This window comes from Bombus pyrosoma, linkage group LG12, assembly GCF_014825855.1.
Source record: "Bombus pyrosoma isolate SC7728 linkage group LG12, ASM1482585v1, whole genome shotgun sequence".
In the NCBI taxonomy this organism is placed as follows: Eukaryota; Metazoa; Arthropoda; class Insecta; order Hymenoptera; family Apidae; genus Bombus; species Bombus pyrosoma.
In genome coordinates this window covers 487677-507312 of record NC_057781.1, presented here as the reverse complement: position 1 = coordinate 507312, position 19636 = coordinate 487677, and the positions used below count along the sequence as shown (strand labels likewise).

Genomic DNA, 19636 nt, shown 5'->3' with positions numbered 1-19636 from the left:
TTGTAGTTTTTTACATACCACTCCTTAAAGAACTTGAAAGACTAAATAGGTGAAATATTAATTATTAATAAATATTAATTTTTTAGTATCACAAATATTATTAGAAAACATTGATATATTGATAAGTATTAAAAAGATAACTACAATTATAATGTAACTATAAAATATCGAAAAATGTAAGTGTAAAGAAAAATTTAAATATCAATTTTATTTACTGAATCACCAACTTTATTATTTCTAAATTTTAAAATCTAAGATCACAGTATTATGCAAATTACTTTTGACTATAATTTGAATTTCGCAATGCGCCAAACACTTTTCATTTTAAAATGCATAACTGTGACGTCATTGGCTATAATTAAAAAATCCATTAAAATCTTTGCTCATGTTTACACTTACAATTCATATGTTTATACTACATATTACGAATTCAAATTATCCTGATAATCCAAAATTTATTATAATTTCATAAATTAAATAAAATAATTAGAATATAATATAATTTAAAAATATATAATTCTGAACTTTTGTAGATGTATAGTTTTTACTCAAATACTATTGGTCTATATTTTCGCGCCATTTAAAAACTACAAAATCGTATTACATATAAATGGGACTTACTTTGTATTTATTCACATTTGTCACCTATCTTACTGTTAGTAACTATATGTCGTAATAAACCAATCAGATTATAGAAGATTTAAATTCAAATGAAAACTGAAAAGGTCACTTTTTCAAATGGCGGTTACAGTTTACAAGTGTCAGACATCGTATAATATGAATGAAATGAGTAAATGTTAATTGAGAAAGTAACTAATGATTATTCGGTGATTTGAAACAAACAATTAGTAAAAATGTCAGACAGCATAAAAGTAGCTATTAAAGTGAGACCCTTAATTAAGCGTGAAAAGGATGATAATTTAGGGATACAGTGGACAATTCAAGGCAATTCTATTGTTTCTACAGATCAAGAAGTGAAGAAGCGTGGAGATGGCGGTTTTTATTTTGGTATTATTTCCTATATCCATTATGGCAACAACATTAATTCGGAATTTTCTATATTTTTATTAAATCATTATTAACATCTTTATGTTTACAGATCATATCTTTGACATGAATGCATCTAATTTGGATGTATTTGATACTGTTATAAAACCAATTGTTAATGCTGCTGTAAATGGCTTTAATGGTACGGTTTTTGCCTATGGTCAAACAAGTTCTGGGAAAACATACACTATGATGGGTACTGCAGAAGAACTGGGGATTGTGCCACTTGCTGTGCAACACATGTTTGATGCTATTGCTAATACCAGTGGGCGTGAATTTTTGCTGAGGTACATTTTTATTAATAATAAGACGTAATGATAATATATTCATCATAATTATATATATAAAAAATAATTTATTTTGTAGAGTATCCTATTTAGAAATTTACAATGAAAGAGTAAATGATCTTTTGAATAAAAGTGGGACTGATTTAAAATTGAAAGAAGACAGTAGTGGACAGGTAATCTTACAATGTAAAGAGGAAATTACAAATAGCCCTGAAAATGTATTATCTATAATGAAAAAAGGAGATAAAAATAGAAGAATAGGGGAAACTAATATGAATGAGCGTAGTAGTAGAAGTCATACTATATTTAGGATTGTAAGTTCATATTACCATACACTACATATTCTGTTCAAATGCAATATCTTAATATAAATTTTGTATTTAGACAATTGAAAGTAGAGAAGCTGGAGATTCAAATAGTGCTATACAAGTATCACAATTGAATTTAGTAGATCTTGCTGGTTCGGAAAGAGCAAGACAAACAGGAGCTACTGGAGAGAGATTTAAAGAAGGGAGACACATTAATATGTCTTTGTCTACCCTAGGTTTAGTAATCATGCAATTAAGTGAATCCCAGGATGGTCAAAAGCATGTTAATTTTCGTGACAGTAAATTAACAAGATTACTTCAAAATTCACTAGGTGGTAATGCCATGACAGCAATAATATGTGCTGTGACTCCTGCTGCTTTAGAAGAGACTCAGTGTACTTTGTCGTGAGTTAATTACTACTTTTAAATCACATATTGTATATATTTGTATCATCTATTATTTCTATTACTGTAAAATTTCTATAATTATAATTTCAGTTTCGCCTCTCGGGCAAAAAGTGTGAAAAACAAACCACAAATTAATGAAGTCATGTCCGATGCGGCACTTTTGAAACGCTATGCAAGGCAACTAGCTAAACTTCAAGAAGAATTGCAGGTTTCTAATTTGAATTATGATGATGATAAATTTTTAATATTTCTCATTTCATCCAGAGTTGTAATTGCGTGAACTTGTTATTTTAGAGAATAAAGATTGAAAATCGATCTGCAGAAGTTGAAGAAATGGAAACCAGATTGCAAGAAAAAGATCGTATTAATCAATTATTAGAAGAACGCATAGAATTACTAAAAACTCGTATCGTTTCCGGAGATAATATAGCTCAAGAAGAGTCATTTAAATGCAAATTGAAAAGAAGACAAACATGGGGTGGTCCTGGAGTGTTTAATCAACATTTACCGATATTTCAAACTAAAACTGGCTTGCCAACAATAAAAGAAGTATCATTTGAAACGCCACAAAGAAAAGGCACCATACAATCTATAGACATAATGAATCAAAGTAAATTTTCCATATTATTTTTATTTATATATATTCTATATTTATTTCAATAAATTTTATATTGTTTCCCACTTTTTCAGCATTTCAAACAGCTTTTACCGATTTTGAGTTAGAACTATTTGAGAGTGAAAGAGATCGTGAATCTAGAGAAAGCGACAGTGACGAGGATTATTTTGTAACAAAACGTAGAAATAGAGTTACATTTGTGGATGATGTATGCAACACTAAATCTAAAAATAATGGTATTAATGTAACACCAGAAAAAAGTAACACATCGACCCAAACTGTAAGGTAAGTGGTAAAGATTAAAATGGGAATGAATTATAAAATTGTGTAATATAATTCTAATTTATTTTTAAAAATTGTAACAGTTATCTAATGTCTCCTTCCACACCAAAACATGTTTTACGACGATGCATTAGTCAATTAACAAGAGAATTTGTAGAACTTCGTGAATTTACAACTTTAGAAAAACAGCTAACATGTCAAGGAAATCATTGCTGTGCACGAGTAAGTATGATTAGTTATGCATATAATAATACAGTCATTATATATATGTAATCCTTTACGTTTTAAGGAAGAGAAAGAACAACAAACTGAACAAATAAAGTCATCTTTGGAATGTTATAAACTGGGATATGTTGCAGAAGTGAAAGAACAACTTGCAGCTCTTAATCTTGCAGAAGAAACAAATTTAGAATCTATAATTACTAAATTATGTACTAAATTGAATGAAATTCAGAAACAAAATATTTCAGAAAAAGAATCAAATTTTAAAACAATGAAACAATTTTCAGAACTAGAAAAAAGAATTGAAAATATTACTTCTGAAAGAAATGAATTTGAATATATTAGCCGTGAATTACGTGCAGAATTAAAAAAAAAAACAACAGAACTGGAATTAAAAATTATGTCCGAGGAAAATATGAAAAAAGAAGAAATGACAAAAATTTCAGAATTAGAAAAGCAAATGGAAAGTATTATATCAGAAAAAAGTAAATTTGAACGCATCAATGCTGTCTTAAGTAATGAATCGACAAAAAAAATTATGGAATTGCAAAAACAAATTGAAAATGTTACTTCCGAAAGAAATGAGTTTGAGCACATGCGTCGAGAATTATATATAGAATTAAATAACAAGTCTATAGAATTGGAAAAGTTAAAGAATAATTCAGAAAAAAGTGCAAATACTGAAATAATAAATAACAAAATAACGGAATTAGAGGCAGAAATTGAAAATATTACATCCGAGAATAATACGTTTAAACATATGAACGATGACTTACGCGCCAAATTAAATCAGATATCGTTAGAATTCGAATCAGAAATTGCTTCAGAACAGACTGAGAAACAAAAAGCAATTGAAAAAGTATCTGAATTAGAAAAACATATCGAACAACTTAATTCAAATAAAAAAGAATATGACTGTACCAATGTTGGATTGAAAAATGAATTACATAACAAAATTACAGACTTGGAATTCAAAATTAAATCAGAACATACTCTAAAACAAGAAGCAATGGACAAAATTTTAACATTAGAAAAACGAATTGAAAATATTACTTGTGAAAAAAATGAATTTATACGTATAAACAATGAATGCAATAAGAATATTTCAGAACTAAAATCTACAATTATGTCGCAACAAACTGCATATCAAGAAGCAAATAATAAGATTTCTGAATTAGAAGAAAAATTGAAAAGTACAATATTAGAGAAAAATGAATTCCAACGCACTAATAGTGAACTAAATACCGAATTCAATAAAAAGTGTTCTGAACTTGAGGCACAAATAATGCATAAGGAAGCTGACAATTTGAAGGCAATTGAAAAAATGTCTGAAGTGGAGAAACAGATTATGAGTATAACATCTGAGAAAAACGAACTTGAACGCGTTAATAATGAATTACATATCGAATTAGAGCAAAAAGATTCTGAACTAAACAATAAGATGGTAGCAGAGCAAATTCAAAATCAGAAAACAGTGGAAAAAATTTCCGAATTAGAAAAACAAATTGAAAATATAACATCTCAAAAAGATGAATATGAGCGTGTTAATATTGAATTACGTGCCCAATTGGATGCAAAAATTTCTGAATTCAATTCGTATATAAGACAAAGTAAAGCTGAAAATCAAGATATAACGGAAAAAGTTTCTAAACTTGAAAATCAGATTACAAGCGTGAGTTCTGAAAACAATGAGCTTCAACGTATCAATAATGAATTACGTGCCGAATTGAGTCGAACAACTTTTGAGTTGAATCCCAAGACAGTAGAACAAACTGAATATCAAGATGCAATGAGAAAAATTTTGGAACTTGAAAAACAAGTTGCGGATATGATATCTGAAAAGAATGAATTATACTGTATTGATCAACAATTATGCACTGAAAAAACTTGTATATTAAAGGCTAAAGTAACATCAGAGGAAATCGAAAAGCAGAAAATAATTGAAATGCCTGACCAACTAAAAATTGACAATATAACAGATGACAACTTTACAAAAGATGAATTTAACCATATTATTAGTGAATTACGTACTGAGTTGGATCAAAAAACTTCCGCATTAAAGTTAGAACAAATTGAGAATCAGAAAGGAATAAAAATGATCTCCGAATTAAATAAAAAAATAGAATGTGTCCTATCAGAACGAAATGAATTTGAAAATCTGTATAACCAATTAAATGCTGAACTCAAGAAAAAAGCTCCTGGATTGGAATCAACAATTGTATTAGAGCTAACTACAACTTCTGAATTAAAGGAGCAAATGGAAAACATTACCTCGGAAAATAATGAACTTAAAGATATCAATGAAGTACGCGATGGATCAAATGAGAAGAATATAGAATTGCAGTTAAGAAGAAACACAATAAAGGATTTACAAGATGTAATGACAAATCTTCAAACTGCGAATCATGATTTAGAAGATCAATATCAATCATTTTTAGGAAGTGAATCTGTTCTGTCTTCTTCAAAAATGAATGGAAGCAATGCTGATACTTCATATGTAATTCTAAATATGGAAGCAGAGAAAAGTCAATTAGAAGGAACTCTCCAACTAAAAAGTCAGGAATTGGAAGATATAAAAAGAGACGTTCAAAGCCTTAAAACGGACATAAACAAATTGCAGGAAACTATTTATCTGTTAACAACTGAAAATATGGAAATGGCTACAAAATTAACTATAGAGCAAGAGAATGCAAAACAAAGTGAAGTTAATCTCCAGAAAACAATTGATGAACTTTATGCGCGTATTTCTGAAGTTACGAATGAAAAGATTACTTTAGAAAGTGATTTAACAGCTTTGAATGATCAGTTGGAATCTATGCGTTCTAAGATGTCAGTAGTATATAATGAAGAACAGTTGTTAGAATCATATCGAAATAAAATCGATAAACTAACTACAGAAAACATTGAATTGTCAACCACTATCACAGAAAAAAATAAAGAGCTTGAGAACATCAAAGAAAGTAAATCACTTTTATATGATCACGATTGTATTTACACAAAGAAGATAGGTATCCTTCAAGAAAAGAATGAGTATTTGCTAGCTGAAAATAATGAACTTTCTACAGACTTGATAGACAAAATAGAAGAAAATGATATGTTGAAGGAGCAATGTGATATACTAAAAAATAAAATAGAGCAATCACTATCAATAAATGAACGTGTTGCTGACAATGACGTAGAACATGTAACGATGGAAAATAATATCTTAAAAGCAGAAATTGCAGAATTAAAAACAAAAGTAACAATATTATCAGAAGAAAATACAAAACTTTCTACTAACCTATTAGAAACTTTAGATAATTTTGATTCTTCTCAAAATGAAAAATCATATAACAGTACTTTGCATTTATCAAAAATATTCAATAATAGTAGAGACATCAATGAAATGGAATACGAAGTATCACAAGAAGAAACACGGGAAACACTGGCAAATGAAGTGATAGCATTGCAGAACAAAATCGATTACCTGACGCGCTTGAATAAAAAACTTAGTGATTTAAAATTAACGTCTTGCAGCCAGTGCGTACATTTAAGGAATTTGAATGAAAGTCACAGGATCCTTAAGCTTGAAGCAAAAGGTTTGAGTCAAAAGTTAGAAGATTTACAAAGAAAGTTCGATCGCAAGTGTGCAGACACCGAGATTCTGAAAAACAAAATACGTCAAGAATTAAATTTAAGTGTACACGATGTATCTGCGAACGTTATCTTTGTTGATGAAATGAATGTAAGTTTCGTTGAAGAAAGAATTCAGAGTTTAAATAATGAACTACAAATTTTAAAAACTGAGCATAATAAATCCTTGGTTTTATATGAGGATAAGTGTGATGAAGTAAAACAACTTCACAGTGATATGATTGTAAGTGAATCCAACATGGATGATTCTACATCTAAAAAAATCCTGAACAGAACAGGGAATAGAATAGAACAAATTCAAAATCATATTGACCACATAAAAAGTGATATGGATGAAATAAAGGAAAATAGCATGAATTTTACTGTTATGCTTAATGAATTTAAAACTGAAAAAGTGAATTTATTAGATCAAATTAACAACTTAAAAGATGCTAATGAAGAATTACAAAAAACAATATTAAATAATGAAAGCACTGCAATAAAGAAACTACAAATTCTTGAAAATGAATTGATCAATACAAATAGAGAAATTGAACAGTTTTCCATACAAGAAAAAGAGTTAGAATCACAGAAACTAATTTTAGAAGTAGAATTAGAAGGCTTGAAACACAAAGAACAGGATAAAAATGCCTTGATTAATCAATTAAATGAACATATCTTCTCTCTGAAAAAAGAATTAGAGAACAAAGAAGAGTTACAGTATCTAAAGGAACAATGCGAGAAATTAGAAAAAGATAAAGTACTTAGTAAGGAATTGGAGCAACATAATATGCTAAAGATCAAAGAATTGGAAGTATGTATAAACGATCTCCAAAAAACCTTAACAAATCAAGAATGTTTCTTTAGAGAACTTCAAGAGAAAACTATTTATGTGGAAAAACTTCTACAAGAAAAAGAGCAAGAAATATATATTCTAACACAGAAATTACAGGCAGCAGAAACTGAAGTAATTAATATTAAGAATAATTTAGAAATGAAATACAAGAATGAATTTGATTCGGTGGTCCAGCACCATATCAAAGAATATGAAAACAATATGCAAAAATTAAACGATACATTAAATAAATATATTGACGAAAATTTGAATTTATCACAAGAACTTACTAGTCTTCGAAATGTCAAAGAAAAATTGAACGAAATAGCAGCAGAAAAAGAATGTTTATTTGACCATCAAAAAATGTTGGTCCATGATAATGAAAAACTTCATGACGAATTAAACGAAATTAGAAAATGTATAATTAAAGAACTTAGATCGCTTAAGTATAATGTAAATTTACAAGAGTTTCCAAGTAAATCTGTAACTGAAATTTTTGTAACTTTGCTTCAAACGCTTGTATCTAAGGAAAGCGAAGTAATTAAAACTATGAAAGAAACATATGAAAAGGAAAGACAAAAAATAGAAGAGGAGAAACAACAATGCATAAATACAGAGAAACGTACTATAACATGGGCCAAGGAATTGGAAGGAGAAATTGAGAAACTCCAAGCAGATTTAATGGAAAAAGAACATGCTCATAAAGAATATCAAAATACAATATCTCAATTAGAGCATCTTTTAAAGGAAAGCACTTACGAAAAAGAAATATTTAAAGAAAAAGTGGAAGCGCTAGAAACAGATTTTAATAATTTACAAATTGAATTTGATAAACAATGCAAGGTTGATAATCAGCAAGAAGAAGCAATTCTTGTTGCTCAGAAGAAAGAAAAAGAAGTACATGAAATGTTTAAAACCAAAGAAACAGAATTACAGTCAAAACATAAATTGGAGAGAGAAATGTATGAAAAGAAAATAGATAATCTAGTTCAAACCCTAGAGTTTTATAAAACCAGAAATTTGGAATTAAATAATACGATTGAAGGTCTTGAAGCAAATGAAAGACAATTGAAAAATACCATAGAAGTGAATTTGACTGAAATAAAAAAATACAGTCAAAATGTAAAAAAAATAAATACAGAACTTGAACAACTTACACAGGCTTATAATGAAGTAAATCAAGAGATGGAGCAAAAGAATTTACATATCGAAGAAATCACTACAGTTCTAAAAAGTAAATGTGATATATTGTCTGAATATAAAATAAAATTTGAGACAATTGTGCCTGAATGTGAAATGCTAAAGGAGCATGTCAAAGATCAAAGATTGACTATAGAACAATGTAAAGAAGAAATAGACATGCTGAGAAGAGAAAGGGAAGAACAATTAGAAATTATTAAAGATAAGTTAAACTCGGAAGAAATAAAAAATTTTGGATTAAGTAAACAATTAAATGAATTGAACAACAAAAATGTTACTCTAATAGATGAATTGAATAGTTTGAAAGAAAAATATGAAGAACTTCAAGGAGAAAATGCAAAACTAGAAAGAAAAATTAGAAATAGTACAAGCAAAATTAAAGCAGAAGCAGAAATAGAGGAGCTGAAGGAATTGAATAAAAGATTACAAAATAATCTTGAGGGTGCAAGTAATCGTGTGGTAGAATTTCAAGAGATTAGAAACCAGACTTTAAAAGACTTAGTTGATGTAAAAGGTAAATACGAATTTCTAATGCAAGAAAATGACGAACTGAAAAGAACACTTTCATTATATAAGTCGAAACACTCGAATTCAAGTTCATTAATAGATGAAGGCAAATACGATGCACTTCTTCTAGAAAAGAATAAAATTGCATTAGAGTTAGAAGATAAAAAGATAATACTGAGTCAAAAAGATAAAGAAGTTAAAGGATATATCAGTCAAGTACAAGAATTAACTGATAGAAACAAGGAACTGGATGATGAATTAGAGGAGTATGCGGCAATAATTCGAGAACGGGACATTGAAATTTCAAAATTAGAAGACAAGTTATATTCTCGTTTGTCAGAAAATGTACTTGTTAATGAAGCAGAAGAAAAGTTAAAGAACCTAAATGAAGAAAATGAAAAACTTCGCGATCAGGTAGAAGCACTTAAAATGAGATTGCAAATGGACGTAGAGAAAGACATTGAACTCCAAAATGAAAGCATTATTCGCGTCTTAAAAAAGGAAAATTTGGAATTACAAGCGAAAATAAATTTGTATAAGATACAGATAGATGGTATTGAATCTAAAGAAATATGCACAAATCAATTAAAAAATTTGGATAAGAGATTAGAGAATAACTTAGAAGAGTCAAGTAATTCTGTTAAAGAACTTGAAGGAGAGAAGAATAAAATAATAAAGGAATTAGAAGCTCATAAATTATTATTGAATCAGAAGGATAAAGAACTTAAGGAGTGTATAAATAAACTACGAGATTTAACAATGAAAAATAGGGAACTCAATAATGAATTAGAAGAATATGAAAAAACTATTAGCAACCGTGATGCTAAAATTTCAAACTTAAAAGTTAATTTGGGTTCACAGTCAATACAAAACGAATCAAATAGTAATATAAGACAAAAATTAGACTTTTTCATAATAGAAAATAAAAAGCTCAAAAGTGAAATTAAAGATATGAGATCAAGAATAGAAGCACATGATGAAAGTATACTTAAAAGTAGTACAAGAAAACAAAATAGAACTGTGACATCTGATAGAGATGAATACGAGGATAAATATGAACAATTGAAAAAAAAGATTCATGAATTAGAATTGCAGTTAGTATCGAAAAATGGAAAAATTGCAACTTTAGAAATACAAATTCAAAGTGAGAGTTTCCCATATCAGAAGAAATGCAAAGAACTGGAAGAACTTGTACTCGCGTTTCGTAATAAGGTATGTTATAAATTACAAAAATGATAAAAGATTGATTCTGAGTGTATAGCTAATTGAATAATATAGTACAATCTGATGTAACTATAATGCTGAAATTTCTGGGTATAATTTTTAGTTGATATCACTTATAATCAAAAGGCTCAAATTGTAATAATTACTCTAAATGTTCAATTTTATATACAGAATGCAGAATTGAACAATGAAGTAAGAAAACTACGAAGAACTCTAAATGATGTTAACGCATGGGAATGTGATGTCTGTAGGCGATGGCGCGTAAATAGAAAGGATCAAGCTTGCCAAACAATACCCAATAATACAGTGCGTTTCTGTAGTACTAATAGTGGAGTTGTTGAGGTAAGCAAAAATATCAATACATATTAATTTTTAATGAATTTACAGTATTTACATACGAAGTTGTAATATTTATACAGGATCATGTGAAAATCCAAAAATTAGAAAAAGAGAAAATGTTAATGAAAGATTTGTGTCGGTCCCGATCTCGGCAAATAAAGGAATTACAGGATCGAATACAAGAACTAGAAGCACAAAGTTCGTTTGCTTTGAGACCGAACGAAGTATTGCAAGATAGATCTAATCAACAGGATAGTAGCATTATAAGACACAACAGGCATTTAGATATTGGAAAAAATTTAAAGCCATAAATAATGTTAGATTTCTTCCTTAATCATACATTTTTATGCATATATGACACTGTGTAATAACCGCGCATCTTATTCCATATCAGTAAAATTATTACTTCATAATTCCTGTACTATATGTTCATATATTTATATGAGACTGTAAATAATCGCAATCGAATTAACAATGATATGTATTACATTGTTAAATTTGTGATTTAAACTAATGATTTTATCAAAATGATTTTTTATTCATGTAGTTCATAAGAAGTAAATTAAATATTTTTATAACTTCATTGTATAAATTCATGTTTATTAAATAATGTTTTATTCTATACATATAAAATTATGTTACATCATACATTCGTCATAATGTTCAATGCTTCATAATTTGCCAAGTTTCTGTTTCTTTACTTTATACTTAGGCATACTCCTAGGCCTTTTCGCACCAACTTTTCTTTCAAATAAATCTACGAATGATGATAGACCAAGATGTAGATTAAGGATGTTAATATATTAAATCGTTATAAACGTATGAGACTAAAGTTACCTTTATCAGGCTCTTCTCCAATTTCATCGCGATAATATTGTGCATCATCATCTTCTACATTATTCTCCTCAATTGATTCTTTTGCTATTTTTTGTAGTAACACTTCATTTTCTTTCTTCTTCTGCATTCCTTTCAAAGATTTTTCTTTATGTTCTTGTTTTTGCAATTCCTTCTTCTTTTTGTTTTCTTCTTGCACTTTCTTTCTTTTTTCCTTTAATTTCTTTTTTTCGTCTCGTTTTTTCTTTATTAATAGTTTTTCTTCCTCAGATTTATGAATATACTCATGGAAAAGTACTTCACCATCTAAAAGTCCATCTTCGACTTTTATCAGCTAAAAGTATTTTAGACAACAATGTTAATTAGTAACTATCTTCGAAATTTATTTAAAGAAAGAGAATTATTTCTTACTTCTAGTGTTAATCTAGGACCCAATTCAAAGAGTCTAATTGCACTTTTATTATTTGCAAGATTACCACGCGAGGATAATGTTTGTGGTAATGTAACATGATTTGAAGGATCATCTTCAGCTTCACTTTCAGAAACCATTCCTTTTGTTAAGAAGTCGGAAAAATCTTCACATTTAGACAAATTTGGAATTTTAGCTTGAATTAACTTTTTGATACCTTTTGATACATCAACAGGTACTACTTTAATAGCATAATGCCTAAGATCAATAGTTTTTGATGTGGAATTATAATTTAAGCTCAGACATCTACGGATTGTACTTAAATTAACCTATAGAGATATTAAAAAACATTTCATTCTAATGAAAAACTACAATTAACATATATAAACTAGGATTACTGTCTAAGGGGAAACTTACTGTAGTCAGATTGATTGTTGGAAACATATTTTGAAACATAGAAGCAATAAGCTTCAGTTGCATACCTTCTCCACTAAAATTATTTAAAATTACTAGTGGAGAATTTTTAAATAATTCTTCATATACCATTTGCTTTTTTAATAAAGATATTACATCACGTGATAAGGAAAAACTGTGTATTTTAAAAGTGAGCGTTGGTCCTCTTGGTAATCTATTACAAATTTATTTTTTAATTGTTCAATAATATTTATGATAATATATAAACATTTAATATTATAATTGAATTCAGTACTTGCAAAGTTTGAAATACATTCCTTGCCCCGTTCTTGTAAACATACACATGTGTGTAACATGAAATATACCAGCTATTGATACAAAATCTTTGATTGTATTTCTTTTTCGTTCTTTTAAAGACATGGCTGTAAAAGGTTCCATGATTTTACGGAAGTCTTTAGTAAGTTCAACAATGTGTTCTCCAGCTAGACCACGATGAATGACAAAAGAATGAGGTGCTTTTGTTACATTTGGATTTTCTTCTGTATTAATTTGTTTATTTTTCTTTACACAACGACCCTGCATAATGTTTATGTAAAGTTAAGTAAGGAACTGCATCATTTTTGTCGGTTCTATACTCTAAATTCGTCTTATTAAAAAGAATATTTATGTTTACATGGGTATGCTATTAATATTTAATTTATAATTTACATATATGTTGCATTATTTGTGCATATATTAAAAAAACTGTTCACCAAGGGCTAATTGAAATAAAAAATTACCTTTTTACGGCGTCCCATGATTATTTTTGTATATTAAGGTTAGAATCTTTATCACGTGTATGTATATATAAATATGCGTGTATACAATGAATCGTTGTGAAGTTGGCGCTATAAGCAAAACAGGTTAAGCACATCACGAGGATTCGAGGTGTCATAACACGTCATAATGAATGAAAGTCACTACTATTTTTTTACCATTTTTTTTACTTAAGTATATTTCATTAACAACCATTTTAATTCATTAATCGAATATCAAAAATATATATTAATCATTAAATTGAGATTTTAGTTTTTTTTAGAATTTCTTAAATAAATTTTTGTTTCTATCACAATTACAACAATTTTCATTTTATTTTTAGTAATAACAATTAATACCTATGTTCTTAGGCATGTAAAATTTGTATGTCTATACAAGTAATAGAGATGCAAGTAATCTAAGAGACTGATACAAGTAATATAAAAATCTATTTTAGTGTATATTCTTTAAATTGTTTCTGACTAAACTACCAATTCATAACATATTTTTGAAACTTATTAATAAAAGTCTAAAAATTATTCAGTGTCTTTAATTATTATGTTACTTTTAAGTAATGCATATTAAATATTTATTCGAGTAGAAAAGTTACTTATCTTTGTCTTTTCTCTTCTCTTTATCTGTTTTATATTTTATTGTTTTAAGCTGTTAAAATCTAAAGTCACGTAGAGAATACAATAAGAGATCGCGAAACCATCCAACTTCCCTTCTCATTCTATTATGAATCCTGGAAACGACTACGGTTGTTCACCGCGTGGAAGGATTCATTGTTTGGAAGCGCGGGAACTTCGGTGCGACTTGTTAAGCGAAGAAAACTCTTCTCACGGTGCAAAGTTCACGGCCAGCGCGTCGATCTTTATCTACGTAGCCATGTCCGGGGATCCCTCGAGTCGTTACACACTAAAATTACGTCGCCAATAATGAGGACGTAAAGTCTTCGAATAATTTCGCTACCACGTCCTTGTATGTATTTCTTCACCTTGCTATTTTCTCAACGTTAACATATTCGTTATCGATTTCGTATCTTTTATTTATAATGTAATATAACACTAACCATATCCACTATATTGAAAAACAAACTACCGTAAGGACCACATTTATATTTCTATTGTTTACGTCTAAATTTTATATGATCAGATATATTCTACAATTTTCTGTGTTCTGATATACTGTATGCATACATTTACAAGTATTCTTTATCTGTTTATTCCGTATCCATTGTTGATTCTATATTTAATATTAAGTAGGAATTCTGTGACATGTTAAAACAATAACTTTAAGTACAATTAAAATCAATAATGTTACAGGTACGAAAACTACTATATATCAAAGCGTGATAGAAATCTTTACTTTTTACTCTTCGGGAATCAAAGCCTCTAGAAAAAGAGGCAAATGTTCTTTATCGTAGTTCCGGCTTGATCCTTTGGTAGTACTCGCTTTGATCGTAGTAATTCGTCAACGGCAACACGGATAATAGTCGCACTACGTTACACCGGCTGCGTCGAGGTAACGTCTGCCATATGCCAAGCTGAAAACCGGCCGTAATTTTTGCTGGCATCACTGCCGTAAGGAAATCGAAAAACAGAATATAAGCTCGTTCTTCTGCTATCTAATAGACATCATACTTACGTTTGCAACAATATTTATTTAAATCTGTTATACGTATATTTAGTTCTTTGAACAATAATTGAAATTTCCAAATATGAATTTATTTCTTGACCAATTTTTTTTTTCATACATTTTGTTCCATTAGAGAGATTTTTTTGTTTGACAAATATCGTGTCATGTATATATTTCCACGAAGATATTTTAATAAGCATTTCTGCTCATGCTCGTTTTATAGTTCCATGGGTTGTTGCTTATTATGTATCGTTTAACTTTAGAACTGCAAATGGGATAGAATTGTGAAAAGTATAGTAAACTGAATAAGAATGTAGATTTCATATTTTAAGTGAAATGATCCAATTCGGCTTAAAGTATACCGTTGCATCTTACATCTGTACTCTAGAATACCCTCGGTTGGTACTTCCACTTTGGTGAGCTTGTTTTTGAAATATAATAATGTTTTATAAATACATATGGTGGTTTTGTTTGTTATATACAAAAGGTTAACTCGTAAACGCATTTATTTTATGGTAATAGTTTAATAAGAAACATAGCTAGTTCACCATTTTATTAACATGCGATTTTACCGTCATGGAACTAAAATGCAAAATGATATTATAGAAGTTTTATTACATATCATACGTATTTTATAATCTTTTTGTAATCTAAACATTGAAAATCAGGTAATTATGTAGAAGATGGTACGCCCTACCGATTTTAATAATTTTAAGATATATTGTTAAAGTCAACATTCTGAACAACTTCTTCAAAACTTTTTCCTATACATATAAGCTGCTGCACGACTTTAGTTTCCGAGGTATTCATAAAAATACTTTTACTACTTTTTATCTTGGTGTGGGTTAAGTTTGAGTTAGCTTTGTATACGGACATGATAATATTATAGATGTGTTTGTGCCGCGATGCATTTATAGTTTATATGTACATATGAACTTCAGTCGTCTCACGTTCCAATTTGTAAACACAGAGAGATAAGAAAGGAACTCAACTTATTGCTAATTTACTTGCTTCAGCTATACGAGAGCTGCGAACGAATATGTGTATATAATACCATGTCCGTACCTCAAGTTAAGTCAAATCTAACTCAAACTAAGATAAAAGGTAGCAAAAGTGTTTTATGAATATCTCTTATGAAACTAAACTGAAAGGCAGTTAGATGTTTAGGAAAAAGTTGTTCAAAATCATGCTCCTGGTAACATGTTTGAAGATGATTGAAATCGGTGAGATGCATTCTCTTCTATATTTCATTACATATTTAATTACCAAAATTCACTATACATATTTATTATCACGTCAATCTTTAATTAAAAATATTTATAAATGTTAAGAAAAAACATACAAGAAATAAATAGCATTATTACGTACGAACAAGTTTCGTATTAGATACATAATTAGTATTAAATAATTTTTTATTTGTGTTATAAAATATAAAATATACATATTTTCATATGTATTTTGTGTTTATTTTTTCTTAGAGATATTGGCAACATGAAGTAGACGTGCTATCTGTATCAGACGACGTCAAACAACTACTACAACTACAAGAAGAATTTGAACTTGATTCACTTAGATTAACGCGCGAAATTGCATTAGGATTTCGAAAATTACAACAATAACAAGGTTGACATTTTCATTCTGCCCTGATGATGAAATTGTGCTAGTATCGCTAAGTCTCGCAATTTTTGCTTCAGACAGAAATATTGGTTTGAAATCGTAATTAACTGTTCTTGTACCGTACATCTCATAAGCAATTTTTGATTCATTCAATTTCGATTCTTTCAGTTGCATTTGTTGCGCTAGATTTTGTTGCTTTCTTTCTTCTTGTACCTTTTCTTCTTGCAGGCAACCAGGAGTAGCATTTTGCATATTTAGCACAGGAAAAATGGGTTTATTATCTTTGGTTGGAGATTGCTTGTCCTTTTCTGATATTATCATCGGAATATAGTTCTTATTATGATCGAAATATTTATACTCGTTATTATTGGAATCTTTGTAGGTTCTTTTCTTATAAATTATTTTCTTAGTGCGTTTTTTATTAATAAATCTTTGTTTACTTTTATTATAATTCTCGCCTATTTCCTCATTTTCTGATGATAATTCTACTAATGATAAATCTATGTCTGGTGAGAATTTATTATTGTTGTAGTTTTTCTGTAGAAATATATTTCTTTTATTCTGTTCATAATAATTATTCAAAGAAATAAAGTTTCAATATTCTCTAATATGTTATTTATGTATTTTTGATTAGTTAATGATTAAGATCGTATTTCGATGAATGATAAGTGTATTGCGTGTAAAATCGAATGCTCTTCGAGATTAAAAAATCTTTAATACTTTTCTTAAAAATAAAATTCTTTTACCGAATATTTCCTATAGCGTTGAAGCTGTACATGTTTGCTACCTGCTCTGGTCCAAACCACAAGGCAAATCGTGTTCTTAAATTATAATAATATATCTTGCCCGGGCAGCTTAATCATAAGTCTCTTGAAAATTGCCAAATTCATATTCTATTTTCGACATTGTTGTAATTCATTAAGATTAGAAACTATAAAATTAAAACATCGCAATTAAGCTCGGCGTTATCAAAAATGTTATTTACATTCGAGCACAGACTGATTTAAGTCCATGATCACATTTCATTAATAACAGCAGACAGTACAGTCTGTGGTTATAATCTTACGCTATGCTGAATCGGTAAAGTAGTTCTGTGAGTTCTCAAGACATTGGACAAAAAATATATCGAGTGATAGATCTATCCTGTACCTCCATCTGTGATGACGTTTCGTTTACGCGTGTCTTGTGACGTTTTCTGATTTGTTCAAAGTTTGATTGTTGACGCATGTACATTATCATTAACATACTTTGTTAATTTGGATTGCAAATTCTGTCTGTGTCAAAAGAACCGCGCGGAAGTTCAGTAGAGAGCAAAGAGGTACGTACGCGTAACAATTGTTTGTACGATATTTCCGTTTGATTCTATCTCCAAAAGGCTGACAAGATTCGAATCTTATTATGCTAGTTGTGTTGCTACAATTCATTTATAGCTTCTTAACAATCGAAAACACGAAGCATACTAAAACAAACCACTACATGCTATATCTCATTCATTTCGAGAAACACATACGAAATCTTTTTATAAACATGTACTTTTAATTTAAATAGACATATTTGTAAAGATTGTTGATGAAGAGTAGCTATAATATGATACATCCATTGATTAAAGTCGGATACAGAAGTATTTACTATTATGTATCGATTACGTATTTTACATCTACTACTGAAAGATATCAATTAGTTTATTTAAATATTCGTCTTTTATGATTCTTCTAAAATAAGTATATCTCGATCTATGTTGTAAGGGAATGTCTATATTTTGTTTCTCTATATTTTTCATATATTCGTATAGCTAATTCATATATCTAAAGATTGATCCTATAGGACAGATTATAGTCAGTCTAATTTTTGCGTCAGAAAAATATATAATCGCGATTCATCATGAAATCTTTCGAAATATAATCTCTATCTGAATAAAATTAATCTCGATTAATTTAGCGTTTCGAGCAAAATAGCTCGAACGTATAGTTACCACTGGCTGATTTAAGTACTGACGTGTAACTAACGTGTCGGAAGTGATTATCATAACAAGAAAATTGTATAATATTAAGCATTACTTGGTTGCCAGGACACGGTATACGCGTTTGAATTTGAAATTATTCGATATGCGCAGACAGGTGTATCTTACTGGTTGGCTGGCGTGGATAAGTTTGTTTACAAGCGGGAGAACTGCGGCTGCATTTGATCTTCGAAGATTTCGTATATTCAAATTGGATATCCGACACCGAGCGTAATACGAAAATTCAAAGTATCTGCACGTATGTGTAGCTACTATAGACTCGTGAAACGGGCCACGAGGACGGGTCAGCCACGAATAAAACCGCTTCTGAAAATTTTTTTCTGCCTTTTCCCGGAAGAAACGTCCACTGAATGCATAATGCTGTACGAATGTATCTTCGTGAATGTACATGCACCAGACTCGCAAGGTGAATTACCTTGAAAATCCATCGTATCTTTTCCCGTCCTTCAATTTCTTTGTCGATTCGATCTTTGTTCGAAGTCCAGCTGGGCGTTCTTTACGGACCGAGCGTTTTCAGTTTGTTCTCTTTTCTTCGTCTTGAATATATAAAACATTAGATAATGTATTCCACGCACAGCGTGGTACAATGTTGTCGATATCGAATTTCATGGAATTCATATTTTTCAATTCTTGTCGAGTGTATACAATTTTCATATATGTATAGAAAGTTCCTTTCTGAATTAACAGCGGTTAACAAAATTCACTAAAGACTCGGTTCGTGAGTAATTACGCATAAAGTCTTTCTTCATCGAAAATACAGAGTAATCTAATAGCCAATTATTTACGATTCCTATTCTAAATCTTATAAATTACGATTATAAATTATACTAGAAAAAGGAATCACTGCAGCATCTATTTGTGAATGAATAGAAGACGGTATATGATTAATGAGAGATACGTAGATCAAACTTGAATAAGTTTATGATCCATTTAAATTGCTTCTAACCTTATCACGATAAAAAATGTTAAAAAAAGAAACATAATAATTTCTTAAGAGCTTCTCCTTTGAATATAAAATTTCT

At 29.2% G+C, this 19636-nt stretch overlaps 2 protein-coding genes and 1 long non-coding RNA gene across 3 annotated transcripts; 2 read left to right on the top strand and 1 right to left on the bottom strand.

Moving 5' to 3' along the window:
* The first annotated feature begins 572 nt into the window (after window positions 1-572).
* Window positions 573-11341, top strand: LOC122573797 (centromere-associated protein E-like). The gene is made up of 11 exons (XM_043740652.1): window positions 573-1008; window positions 1100-1334; window positions 1414-1648; window positions 1719-2047; window positions 2141-2258; window positions 2345-2660; window positions 2741-2951; window positions 3032-3170; window positions 3238-10536; window positions 10720-10890; window positions 10968-11341. Exons 1-11 carry the CDS (start codon window positions 855-857, stop codon window positions 11196-11198), a joined length of 9438 nt encoding a protein of 3145 aa, XP_043596587.1. The 5' UTR covers window positions 573-854; the 3' UTR covers window positions 11199-11341.
* Window positions 11342-11466: 125 nt separating this feature from the next.
* LOC122573794 (protein Peter pan) lies at window positions 11467-13474 on the bottom strand. Its single transcript, XM_043740650.1, has 6 exons — window positions 13324-13474; window positions 12840-13120; window positions 12548-12758; window positions 12133-12459; window positions 11725-12055; window positions 11467-11644 (listed from the first exon to the last, which is right to left on the bottom strand). Exons 1-6 carry the CDS (start codon window positions 13339-13341, stop codon window positions 11559-11561), a joined length of 1254 nt encoding a protein of 417 aa, XP_043596585.1. The 5' UTR covers window positions 13342-13474; the 3' UTR covers window positions 11467-11558.
* Window positions 13475-13630: 156 nt separating this feature from the next.
* LOC122573798 lies at window positions 13631-17126 on the top strand. Its single transcript, XR_006318822.1, has 3 exons — window positions 13631-14320; window positions 14665-16200; window positions 16456-17126. It is a non-coding gene; the product is annotated as an uncharacterized LOC122573798 (long non-coding RNA).
* Window positions 17127-19636: the final 2510 nt, after the last annotated feature.

Coding starts and splice junctions, on each gene's coding strand:
- LOC122573797 (XM_043740652.1), top strand. CDS start 855: ATGTCAGACAGCATAAAAGTAGCTATTAAAGTGAGACCCTTAATTAAG. Junction 1,009..1,099: donor AGATGGCGGTTTTTATTTTG/GTATTATTTCCT, acceptor TTATGTTTACAG/ATCATATCTTTGACATGAAT. Junction 1,335..1,413: donor GGGCGTGAATTTTTGCTGAG/GTACATTTTTAT, acceptor TTTATTTTGTAG/AGTATCCTATTTAGAAATTT.
- LOC122573794 (XM_043740650.1), bottom strand. Junction 12,460..12,547: donor CAACAATCAATCTGACTACA/GTAAGTTTCCCC, acceptor ATATCTCTATAG/GTTAATTTAAGTACAATCCG. Junction 11,645..11,724: donor TGGAGAAGAGCCTGATAAAG/GTAACTTTAGTC, acceptor CATCATTCGTAG/ATTTATTTGAAAGAAAAGTT.